The sequence below is a fragment of the Cyanistes caeruleus genome, chromosome 3 (genome assembly GCF_971803275.1).
Source record: "Cyanistes caeruleus chromosome 3, bCyaCae1.hap1.1, whole genome shotgun sequence".
Taxonomy (NCBI): domain Eukaryota; kingdom Metazoa; phylum Chordata; class Aves; order Passeriformes; family Paridae; genus Cyanistes; species Cyanistes caeruleus.
The window spans coordinates 2,781,526-2,794,364 of NC_141703.1; the positions used below are offsets into that span (position 1 = coordinate 2,781,526).

A 12,839-nucleotide genomic window follows, 5' to 3' on the forward strand; every position below is an offset into this window, starting at 1 on the left:
CATTTTTCCCCTCATTCAACAAATGTTATTTTAAATTTGCTGCTGTTGCTGACTTAAAACAGAAACAGAACAGTGGAGAGGAGGATGTGAGGAATATTCTCAGCAGCTGAAGGGATTTGTTGTGGGTTTTATTTTAAATTTAGGTAATAAAACACTTCTTATTTCACTTCTTGAAATTCCTCTCTCAACCCCAAGCTACATGCTTTATTTTATAAATTTATTCTTTCCATTCTTTGGGTTGTACATCCAAGAGTAAAAGGGGATTTGGAGGAGCAGATTTTGGGGTGGTTTCAGAGCAGGAAATGTTCCTGAGCTGAACCTGAGCAGGCAGAAATTCAGATTATCTCATCTCAATAATGACTTTTTTTCATTTGTGTTTTCTCCTTGTTCCAGAACATCCCACATTTTATCAATGGCATCCTGAGGATCGCCACTAGACTAGAAAATGTGAGTTTCTGGAGTTGTTTGGAAGATTCCCTGGAGCTCCTCAGGGGAAATCTTCTGATCCATCTTTTTATTTACAAAATCCAGTTTCTGGTAGAGCTGAACTCATTGTATTTTCCAGCTTGAAAACTTTGGGCTCTGAAGATCCTGATTTTTTCCTGTGTTTAATCCCTTTTTTCCCTCCACTTGGAAGAAAATCCTGGGGCCTGCTGTGTGTTAAATGCAAAAGCTGAAATCAAAGCAATGAATTTAAAAACCAACATTGTTGTAGCAATAGGAAAACCAGAATAAACTCAACTGTGGATTCCCCAGTTGTTTTATTTGTGGGGATATTTGTCTTTTCTATTATTTTTCAACAGCCATAACAAGTTTCTAAATCAAATTTTAGGGGGTTTATGTTATTTTTAATTTTTTTAATAATTTCAGTCATCACAAGGAAGTTTCTAAATCAAATTTGAGGAGGTTTATATTATTTTTTTTTTATCATTTCACTCACCACAAGGAAGTTTCCACATCAAATTTTAGGGGCTTTACGTTAAATTTTTTAATCATTTCACTCACCACAAGGAAGTTTTTAAATCAAGTATGATTTATATAAAAAATCAGATATTACAAAATAATAGTTACTACTGAAATAACAATGAAAATTATTTTTCAATCATTTCAGAAGCTTCCAAATCAAATTCTAGCGTTTGAATGCTCCCCCTTGCCAAGTTTGGGTTGATTTTGTCACCGTGCTGTGCTGGAGCTCCCCAGATAATTTGAATTTATTCGCTGTTGCTTGTTTAAAAAATCAGCTAAAGCAGAGGCTAAGAGCTCCAGCAGTTTGCTTTGTATAGTAATTATTTTATTAATTGTATATTAATGACCTTCTCTTGATTTTCTGGGGGTTTTTTTGCTAATTGGAACAGGGTTTCTTCCACATTGAAGATGCCGTGGAGTGGGTCAGGTGTGTGGGGGATTCCAACATCCTGCAGAGACTGGAGCAGCTCGAGGACGGTGGCCGGGTCAAACTTCAAATTCTTTTTGTTGAGTGTGAGTATGGACACTCCAGAAGAGTCCAGAAATGAGGGAAAAGTTAAAAAAAAAAAAAAATCACTTTACTCTTAGAAATGGTGAAATAATTTGTGTTCTTCTCTTTGTTCTGAGATTCTCCGATAAAACGGAATTTTCACCGCTCCCATTGTTGCAGTTTTTCAGTTGTGTGACAGGTTTTGCTGGCTGGCAGGAGCAGAGCAGGATTTTTTAGTGGCAGAGGAGAAACTCTGAGAAATTCCTCTCTCCTCTTGTGCTTTCCTGAATTTTGTCTCCAGGGAAACGTTGCATCACCAAAGTGGCGCTGGAAAATTGTGATTTAGTGGCAGAATTGAAAGCTGTGACCTGTGAGAGCTCCAGGAAGGTGAGAGAAGCTCTCAGGATGTGTTTGGGTCGTTTTTTCTGGGGGGTTTTGATGATCAGGGATTGTAAAAATCCCCCAGTTATTAAAGAGAAATGTTTCTAAAGCTCTTGAGGGTTTAATTCTGGCATAAATAATTCCCTTTACCACATGAAACAATTCCCTTTACTACATGAAATAGTTCCCTTTACCACATGAAATAATTCCCTTTCCATTGCTGAATTAAAGGAGTTTAGTGGGTAAATTGTTTCTTCTTGCTCCCACAGGAAAGTGAATCCATGAAGCAGAAAGGAAATGCTGAATTTTCCCAAGGAGCCCTGGGCTCTGCCATCGTGTCATACACCAAAGCCATGGAGTTTTGGTAAGAACTGATCTCAACTCCTTCACATTTATCCTCATTTTGTACAATTTTCCATCAGCCACTTTAATTAGGAGCCAAATGATGCTTAATCAAAAAATGAAAAAAGCCTTATAACCCATTTTTTTATTGTTTTTTCCCCATTACTGCTGGTTTTTGGGTGCTTTTACAGCTCCAAAAGTCCTGTCAGGGTTTCAAATGACCAAAAGGAAGAGGAGCAAACCTGGAAGGAAATGAATTATTTGGTGTGGACAACCAAAAACAACCACTTTGGGTGTTTGCCCTCAAAATACTCTAGGAAATATTGCCAACATTTATCATTATTTGTCTTTATTCCTATGATGCAAAAGGAATAACAACAAATATTTTACTGCCTGCCCCTGGCAGCTCTCAGGCTTTATTTCCTTTTGAAAACTTTTTGTTTAATTTCTTCCCTAAAAGCATTTCCTGAAAGGTTCTGGAGACTTTCCTGGGCTCTGTAGAAGGGAGAAAGGGATGAAATGGGAATTTTTAGGGAATTTTTTTCCCCTTCCCTTGGAATGTCAGCAGGGTTGGTGTGTTCAGCATTGGTGCTGTACTCATGGAAATGCTGATTTTTCTCATCCTGGTGTCTCTAAAATGCAGGAAAATTGATAAAATCCCACTTTCCACAAAACCACACTGTGCAAAGAGTCAGATTCTTCATTTTCAAGTCTGTGGCTTTACAATTATGCCCTGAAAAGGATCAGGATTTTTGATTTATTTACCCTCCCTTTTATCCATACTGAGGCCTGATCATGTACAATTTAATTCAGTCCATTAATTTCTAATATTCTGTCAATAAATCCATTTTAATCCCCCTTAAATGCCACATGGCAGGAGAGGTTTTGGTCCCAAATTCAAGCTGGTTTCTTGCAAAATGGAGTCCCTTGAGTCAAATCCGAGAAGGGAAAAGCAGAACTTGGTGGAAAACCAGGAAATCCTGGTAAAGAGCAGAGATCTGTGAGTTCCTGGAACTGCAGAGCTGAGCTGCTTTTTAAGAGTAGGCTGAGAATAATTTGAATTATTTGGAAGTTGTTTTAACGGCCCAAATCTTAGAGAAGATCCCACCATTAAAATGAACATTCCCAGTGACAAATCCACGGGGTTTTCTGTGCTGAAAATTGAATTTTTTTCCCTTCTCTTTAGGGTTTTTAATAGGAATACCCATTATTAACTGTCCATAATCTTCTTTTTTCCAAGCCCTACAAACCACCTCCTGTATGGGAACCGAGCCCTGTGCTTCATTCTCACCGGGCAGTACGAGTGAGTAACCCCTGGAGTGCTGGGCTGAGCTGCCTTCAAAACGGGGTGTTTTCCAAGAAAACTGGGTTTCCTGCAGCTAAAACTTGAAATGATTTCTGATGATGTGACTGCAGTTGGTTGTAATTACGCATTTCTCATCCCTGGAAGTGCCCAAGGCCAGGTTGGAGCAGCCTGGGACAGTGGAAGGTGTCCCTGTGCATTTTGGGGTGGAGCTGGATGAGGTTTAAGGTCCTTTCCCAACCAAACCATTCCATAGTTCCACCAGCTGCTGTTTTACTCCATTTATTTTATTTTTATATTCTAATTTATTGTATTTGTATTTCTGCTCTTCACACCAGCCTGGAGAGTTTTTTTGGAGGTATAAATAATAAATTCCTCTCCTTTCCCCTCCCTTCTCTCAGGAAAGCTGTAATTGATGGAAAAAGAGCCATAGTTCTCAAGCCTGATTGGCCAAAGGTTGGTTTCTATTCCAAAATCCCCTTTTTTTTGGCATTTTAGGGCAAGAGGAGAACCCAGAGCTGATTTTTAATGAATGAACACAAGAGCTTTGTGGACTGAGAATTCTGCCAAGTGCAGTTTGCTTGGGGTTTTTACATTTAAAATGTTATTTTAAATCTAAAATTTGAATCTGCCAGTGTTGGTGTGAGGTGCTTGGCCTGTGTAAAGATAGAAGAAAATATTTCTTATGTTGTGAGTTATCAGAATGCTTCAAAAGAAAATACAACATGTAGAATATCTAAAAATATTCTGCTTAATGGCCAACAGGTATTTCCCAATATTCTTGGCCCAGAGGAGAGTAAATAATAAATTATTTATGTATATAAATAATTATTTTAATTTTATTTATATATTATGTTAATTATTATATTTATACATATATAGTATATATGCATAGTATATATGCATACTATATATGTGTATGTAGTAAATAAATAATATTCTTGGCCCAGAGAAGAGTAAATAATAAATTATTTATATATATTTATAAACATTATTATTTCATTTTTATTTTACATTGTATAAATTATATTATTTAGTGTATGTATATATATGAATATAGTATGTATATATATACACAAATATAAATATTTCTATATAAAATCTATTTTATATAAATAAAATATATATATGTACATATATAAAATAGATAATCAATTAATATTCTTGGCTCAGAGGAGAGTAAACAGAAAAATATTTTTATACATTTATATAAATTATATTATATTGTAATAATTATTTAATTACTATTTTTAATTAGATTGCATATTGTATAAGTTATTTTATTATATATATATATAAGTATATGGAAAATAATTAAATCATAAATGCTTAGAACATTGCAAAGTAGCTGAGATTAGGGGGGGAAAAAAAGCAAATTTGCTCTTTTCCAAAGCAAAAAACCACCAAATCCACTTTTCCCCCCAAAAGCTCTTCCCAATGGCTTTTCCCAATGGATTTTCCCTGTTTGGTCTGTGCTTAAATCAGTTAAAATCTGATTTTCATCAGCTGGGAGCAGTTCCCTTTCTGCAGGATACCAAACTTGACTTTTTGCTGTTACTGCTGCAGCTTTGGGTAGAAATCCTTCACTCCTGGGTGTGGCTAAAACCTTCAAATTGTGAATTTTTTTGTCCTGCCAGGGTCACTACCACTACTGCAAAGCCCTGGCCCTGCTGGGAGAGGCTGAGCACGCACTGGAGGCCAACAGGAAAGCGCAGGAGCTCTGCCAGAAAGACCCCCAGGGGCTCAAGGAGCTCCTCCAGCAGAATGAAACACTCAAGAAGAGCCTGCAGGAAATCCATGGTAATTTATTGATTGCAAAACTGGGGAGCTTTGCCACAAAAACAGCTCGTTTTTTTATTTTAAGTTTGATTTTTGATCGAATTAAAATTATTTAAATATTTCTACTTTAAATTTAAATGAAAGAAATTAAAATAAAAACAAATTAAATAAGATTAAATTTGATTTAAATGTGTTTATTAATTTAATTTTGATCAAATTAAAGTTACTTAATTAATTTTATTTTAAATTTAAATGAAAGAAATTAAATAAAAACAAATTAAATAAGATTAAATTTGATTTAAATGCGTTTATTAATTTAATTTTGATCAAATTAAAATGATTTAATTAATTTAATTATAAATTCAAACAAAAGAAATTAAAATAAAATTAATTAAATAAAAATTAAATTTCATTTAAATTTATTAATTTTTAATTAAATTAAAATGAATTAATTTTATTTTAAATTTAAATAAAAAAATTCAAATAAAAATAAATAAAGACATTTTATTTAAATTTATTAATTTAATTTTAACGAAATTAACTTAAAATTAAATAAATAAATTTTAATTATTTAAATTTAATTAAAATTAATTAAATTTATTTTAAATTATAAGTTAAATAATGAATTTGTTTGTTTTGTAGGTACTAAGCATAAACAGAAGGCGAAGGAGGCTCTGCTTGAGGCGAAGTAAGGAATTGCTTTGTTTTTAATTGATTGATTTGTTTTTTAATTGGCAGTGTTTAGTAGAAGGTTTAAGTGCTACATAATGTGGACATTGCATAAAAGTTATCTGTCAGCAATTAAAAATGGAAGTATTAAATTGATCAGGAGTACTGAGGATTTCTAAGAACTAAATCAATTTATCTTGGGTATCCAAAGCAGTGGGGCCAGGGTAGTTTAAACAATTAACTGCCATTATTAATGAGTTAATTTTTAAAGATGTAAATTTAGTCATTCAATTCCATTTGTAGAAAACATTGTGACTTTTTTGCTGTTGCTGTATCTTTTCACAAGTTTGGACTGTGCAGTTTGAAGCTGTAAAAGCGCGAGCGATTAAATATTTCAAATATATTTATGGGATTACACGCCTCTAATTTATTAATTAGATTAATTTGTATTAATCTGCTTTTTTCATGCTATATACCTGTAAAATACGGAGAAAAGCACAGAGATTCTCTCCTTTTCCACCTCAGAGTCTCTTCTTCAAAATCTCCTTCAAGAACCTCCCAGAAACAGAAAGGAGGAGAGAAAGAGAGGAAGAAAACCCAGGCTGAGCCCAAACATTCCCAGGGGCCTCAAAAACACAATGCCAAGGTACAGCTGGAATTGCTGGAATTCCAGTGCCTGGAATTCTGGAGTTCTTTCAGCAATTGTGCAATTTTCCTGGGATATTTCCTTCCAAACCCGCTGCAGAAATTGGGATTTTAAAGGAGGTGGGAGGAGGAGATGGCCACTGTCATGTTTTGTACTTTTAATTTTTTATTTGTAGCTTTTTCCATTTTCAATTAGCTAATTAATTTAATTAAAGAGGCATAATAAGCTAATTAATGTAATTAATTTAAAGAGGCATCTGTGACGTTTGTATTGTTTTTGCTGCTGTTACTGTGATAATAAATTAGAATTTATGTGTTAATGATATATTATATATGATATATTTGTTTTATTATATATAGAAACATAGAAATAGTATTAGATTTAAATATTTATAACTATAAAGTATTTTATATCAATTATATATTATAAATTTATAATTTATTCTATTTATATTTTTATTCTATTTTATTTACTATTTCATTTATATTTATTCTATTTATTATATTTTATTCTGTTCTAACTTAGCCAATGAACTGCACTATAAAAAAAGCTGCATAATGCAGCAAATGCTGATAAATAAAGTGAATTTAGAGCCAGTCCAGGCCCATTCCAGCAGAGCTGTTTGTGCTCTCAGAGCAGGGGGAGGGCCCTGGGCAGTGACGTGGCCCTGGGAAAACGAAACCAGAGCAGGAGGGCAGGAAATGGAAATTCTGGAATTTGTTGGCAGAGAAAAACGGGCTGGGGAAAGCCCCAGGTGTGCTCAGGGGTTTTCTTGAATTTCCTCCTGAAAACCTCTCTGCAGGGCTGTGAGTTTGGCTTCCCTCAGGGTGGATATTCCTATGGAAGAGGCTGGTGCTTGTCAGATTCCGAATTGAGACAAACCCGGGAGGAAAATCATTATAAAAGCGCTTTCATTAATGAAATCCTTTTTATCTGCTTCTTGATTAAGAGCATAACACAGCACATTTTCATTTCTTTTGTTGTTGAGGGGTTTGGGGTTTGTTTTTTTTCAGTGAGGGAGATGGATTGGAGTTTTGTAATTTGATATTTTTGCCGGCAGGTGACTGAGCCCCAGGAAGCAGAAGGCAAAGTTTCCACGCTGGAGCAGCCTCCAAGTGAGTTTATTTTTGCTTTTCATCAAGTCTGGGCCACTTTTACCTCTGCTGCTGCCATAATTAATAACCAGAAGTGCATTTCCTGTCATTTCCACAACAATAATCTTTTACTTCTTCCTTAGACACTTCTGTATTTCTGTCTTAATTCCTTGATGCGTTTGTAATTTGAGTCTCCTTGACTGAATTCAGGATTGAAACTGGAATTAAAGAGTAAAATCTGAGTCACAGGCTGGAAATGCTTTCCCTCCCCCTGAGCCATGATCTGAAAGGATCTAAATTTAAAGAGGAATCTGTATTTCAACACTTACAGTGAATTTGTGGTTAATAAAAGCTACATCAGAAAATAATTCTGCAGGTAGAGAGGGATGAGGCCACAAAATACTTGGCAGAGTGGATTTTTAGCTGCAGACTTGGAGAGTTGTGTGATTTCTTGTTGATTTTTGGTTTTTTTTTTTTAATGAATAAATAATTTCCTAGGGAGAACTCCCACCCCCCAAAACTCCCCCAGTGCCAGAATTACTTTTATGTGCTGCAGGTGAAGTTCAGGCTGTTCTGAGCTTCAAAGGAAAATCCCTTCCTAAATTTTCCTGGGTTTTTTTTTTACCACCTGCTCTCACTGAAGCCTTTGGTTGCCAGTTCCTGGCATATTTAAACACCTGAGGAGGTGGCAAAGCACAGAGCACTTGAAAATCGGATTTTAGGAAGCCACTGAAGGTGTATCAGGAAACACTGCTTTAAAAATGAGCGTTGGGAAAAGCAATCCTGGTCTTGGGAGCTTTGTGAACATCCTGGAGGGTGAAAGGGTTTCTTGGGAGGTGGAAAACCTGGGGAAGCTTGCACGGGACATCTCAGGATGTTTTTGGTTGGAAAGATGTGGAGTGGTAGTGGAGGAAAGAATGAAGACTTTCTTCTTCTGGGAAAACAGGCTGGGAGAGCTGGGATTGCTCAGCCTGGGAGAGGTTTTGGGGAGAGCTCAGAGCCCCTTGCAGGCCCTGAAGGGGCTCCAGGAGAGGGATTTAGACAAGGCTGGAGGGACAAGAGCCAGGGAATGGGCAGGGCTGGATGGGATCTTGGGCAGGAATTGTTCCCTGGGAGCCTGGGGAACTCCTGGCTTTCTAAATCCCTTCTCCAGGAGGAGTTTGGGTGTGCCTGGGTCCAGGTTTAGTGCCAGACCTGGTCTCTGGTTTAGCCTGTCTGCGATGGGGAGTTCTGAGTGGTGATCAGATCACTAAAATCTGATTTTACTGTGGGTTGCATGAGCTTCTGGACCCTGCTAGGAAGGCCACAAGGATCAGGTTAAACATCATACAAACATACAAAATTACACATTTTGCAACATCTCTTCCACTTGATTCAATCTTCTTCCCTGTCTCGGGGTTGATTCAATTTCCTTTCGATCTTCAAAGCTCTGTTTGTTCTTGCCAAGGCATCCTGGCTATCGAACCCTAATTAATGCTAATCAAGTCTCAAGTACTTCCTGACTTTCCAAAATATGCCCAAGGGTTTTTTTTGAGGTGGAGTTGATCCTTTCTGCGAGGACTGGGGATGGCAAACCCAAGATGTTGGTGTAGGTGATACAAATCCGGTATTTCAGTTGATGGAGATAAAATGATGAGAGAAAGGGATTTTAATCAATCAGTTGATACTTTAGTATCAATATTTATTTCTTCAAGCAATGATTATTGTTTAGACTGGAGCAGAGAAGGCTCCAGGCAAACCTTAAATCCCCTTGCAGGACCTGAAGGGGCTCCAGGAGAGACCTGGAGCAGGGAATGACAGGACACAGGGAATGGCCTGGAGCTGATGCTGAAACCAACCAAACCCAAACTTTCTAACCCAGTCTGAAGGATGAAAAAGCAGCTGTGGAGTGTCTTGTGCTTTATTTCTTGGCTTCTTTTTGAGGTTGGGATTAATGAGTGAAAGAGACAGTTTTTGTGTTTGGACTGGGTGTTGATTTTTTCTTATTTCTATTACATTCTCTCAGTTCATTTGCACACTGAGCTGACAATCAAAAAAATGGAGCTCCAGATCTCTCTCTCCAAGGCCTTTTAAGTCTAAACTCCCCAGTTATAAATTGCCAACTAATTTATTACTTTTAACTGGATAACCAAACACCCCACTGTGGATTTTGCTGTCCAATCACACAATATTACTAAAATCTGTGAAGAAGGAGGAGAAGGAACAAGGCAAGCTGACGCCCTAAACCTCCACCTTGTTGTGTATATATTACTGTATTTTAAACTTTAAAGTCTAAATTTTCTACCAAGTGATACTATTCAAACTACACAGAACAGTTTCACTTCTGTCTGTCAATTTTGGAAGCCTTTTCCACGGCCTCAGGTCAAATCCAGTGTTCTCCTGTGGCTCTGTCAAACACAAAAAGCCTGAAATTCTCTGTGCCCAGCGTTCCAACAATCAGCCACTCCTAATCCTCAGTGCTGAGCACACCCAGAGACCTCTGGAATTCATTCTGGAATTCATCCACCTCTTCCTGGAGCTCCTGGAGGGTCATTTGAAGGCTTCTCTGGCCTTGGTATTCACTGAGAGCCCCCAGTATTTGGAGTTTCCTTGCCTTGAGCTCCTCTTTGGGTGTCTGCTGCTGGTTCTGGTTACGTCATTTTGCCCCATCCCCTCTGCCCTCCTCGTTATCTGTTCCCTCCCAGTTTCCAGCTGTGTTCAGCATCCTCTGGGTCTCTCTGACATTCTTTTATCTCCTTTGCAAGTCGGGCTCTGAGCTCTTATCCAGCACCTTCAGGGGGACCGGGAATTTCCCTTCTCCTGTCAGAGGACAAACGTGAAACTGGGCATTAAATTAAAAATTCTTCCCTGGGAGAGCAAGGAGGGCAGGCAGGCAGAGAGAGGCTGGAGAAGGGGCAGGGTGGCTGATTTTTGGAGGGATTGCTGAAGGAAGAGAGGATGAATGCTGGGATAAATCTGACAATTCCTGGTGAAACACCGCGGAACGCGCCGGGCGCGCGGGAATCTCGACGCAACTCGGGTTCGTCCCGCGTCGCTTCTTTATTTTTTACTGCTTCATTTTCACTTTCTCTTCTCCCTCCTCCCCCTCGTTTTGTGGAGCAAAATATTTGATTTGAAAGAAGGAGGAGGCTCCCAGTGACTGGCTGGCCCCAGTTTGCTGTGGGTGGAGAGGAAGAGCCTTTTTCTTTTTTTTCCCTTTGCCTTTGTTCAGTGAACTTGCAGGAGTTCTAATGGGAAAGAACTTAATGCCAAATTATATTATTGTAAAGTTATTGGCCTTTTTGATTAATTTTTCCTGCTACTTCCTGTTTTTGGTCTTCATGTACTGCTTCTTTGAGCTTGTGTATATTTTTATTAAATATCTTTGGTCACTCCTAATGGAAAGTGTTAGGAAAAGTAATACTACTCCTCCTAATATTTTTAAGTGTTTGTGGGGTAAGTAAATGATGTTTTCTGTGGAATTAATGCATTTCCTTAAGTATTTTAACTGTAAATCAGCTGGATTTGGTTGTTACCTTTATTTTGAAGCTTTTTTATTTCATCTGGAAGTAGCATTTTAAGTTGGGTGTTGTGGGGGAGGAGTTGTTTCTATGGGAATTGTTTCTGCAGTAATTATTGTTTGAATGGCTTTTGAAATTGGATCATTCAGGGGGATAAAAAAAACAAACCAATGCTGATTGATTTCTTCCTTCGATGGTTGGATGGTTTCTTTCCTCCTCACTAAGATTTTGTTGAGAGTTAGATCGGTTCATTCGGGGAAATCAACACATAAAACGAAGGAAAGGTGAAATATCTCGGTCTTTGCATGGTTAAAGGATGATGTGCTGGAGGTGCTTTCAGGCTTCCAGAAGGATTCTTATTTTCCATCATTTAAATATCTCTAATCAGAGGAATTGGTGGTGATTTTTAGCAGAGCTCTGCAGTTCCCATGTGTTCCAGCAGCCATCCACTCAAGGAGTGGTCCCTGGAACAAATCTGGACATGTCCAGTCCTGGTGGCTCCTGATTTCTGTGCTGACTCATTTAAGTTTCAGGTCATTGAGTTGTTCTTAATGAGGAATTGCTCCTGGCACAAGGCTTGAAGTGCCCCAGGGTAGGATTTACCTGAGGAATTTACCTGGGACACCTCCCCTGCCTGCAGGGAGAGCGCTCAGGGCTGCAGCTGGGTTTTTCCACAGTTGGTGTCTTTGAGTATTTTGTGTTTAAAATACTCCTGAGGATCATTTTTAAGTGCAGAAGGTTGCTAAAATTTCAAATATAACATTAATAACCCCTTCTTCAATTTACAAATCTGATTTCCCGGTAGTTCAGCATAAGAAGAACCCAGTGCCCAAAAGTTTCAATCCAGGTGCTGGATTGTTTTTCCTGTGGGTGTGTCCAAGAAAAAAAGAAGATTTTGCAGTTAATGGCAGGAATTCCTGCGTTTGCCCATCACAATAAAGCATTAAACCACATTTCCTCCTTCCTTGTTGCTCAGGAGTTGTTTCCTCAGTCACACAGGGCTGGATCTCTGCAGTTCTGATGTGAAATTTGAAAATTAAAAGTGGATTGGTCTTAGGTGATAAATCCATCCTTGTTTTGGTCACCCAGCATTTCCATGTTGATTTGTTTTGTAGCCAGACCCATCTGTCTCTGTTTATTTACATTTGAGATTGACAGGGCTTGAACTTAACTTTAACTTGGGGGTTTGGAAGTAAAAAATTCATCCTCACAATTTTTTCCAGAGAAACTTGGACTTCCGTAGGGATCTGTTATTCCCTTTGAAAATTCTGATTGGCCACTAAGAGAATAACAAAAAAAAAACACCCCAAAACCAAACAATAATAATATAAAATATTCCATAATATTATTTTATAATACATTATATAACATACAATGTATGCATTCTAATAGCCAATACACAGTTCTATAATAGAAATAAATATTTAATATTATCAACTCTGCTCTTACAGGACAGATTGATTTCTTTAGCCTGGAGCCCACTTTAATAATCACCATTTTTTGGGGTCAGAGCATATCTTGAAGGATTTTAAGGTTCTTTTATTTGTTTAAAATCTTCCCCCTTTAGGATTTGATTAATCCAATTATACTATTGAACAAAACTAAAATCAAATCCACGCTGTTAACACTTCTTGGTCATGTTAATTTTCACCTTGTCAGTTTTTAAGAT

At 37.4% G+C, this 12,839-nt stretch overlaps 1 protein-coding gene across 7 annotated transcripts in view; it reads left to right on the top strand.

The window, feature by feature from the left end:
* The window catches only part of TTC3 (tetratricopeptide repeat domain 3), a 46,296-nt gene that overhangs the window by 6,100 nt on the left and 27,357 nt on the right, over positions 1–12,839 (top strand). For 4 of the 7 annotated variants that reach the window (XM_086883949.1, XM_086883950.1, XM_086883946.1 and 1 more), the window contains exons 6-15: positions 394–447; positions 1,356–1,479; positions 1,758–1,843; positions 2,107–2,201; positions 3,420–3,482; positions 3,884–3,938; positions 5,120–5,282; positions 5,904–5,949; positions 6,456–6,576; positions 7,637–7,691. In XM_086883949.1, coding sequence (XP_086740075.1) covers positions 394–447; positions 1,356–1,479; positions 1,758–1,843; positions 2,107–2,201; positions 3,420–3,482; positions 3,884–3,938; positions 5,120–5,282; positions 5,904–5,949; positions 6,456–6,576; positions 7,637–7,691 — 862 coding nt within the window. Of the gene's footprint in view, positions 1–393; positions 448–1,355; positions 1,480–1,757; positions 1,844–2,106; positions 2,202–3,419; positions 3,483–3,883; positions 3,939–5,119; positions 5,283–5,903; positions 5,950–6,455; positions 6,577–7,636; positions 7,692–10,411; positions 11,106–12,839 lie in introns of those variants that run through there. The other 3 variants (XM_086883952.1, XM_086883951.1, XM_086883953.1) reach the window with 2 other exon arrangements.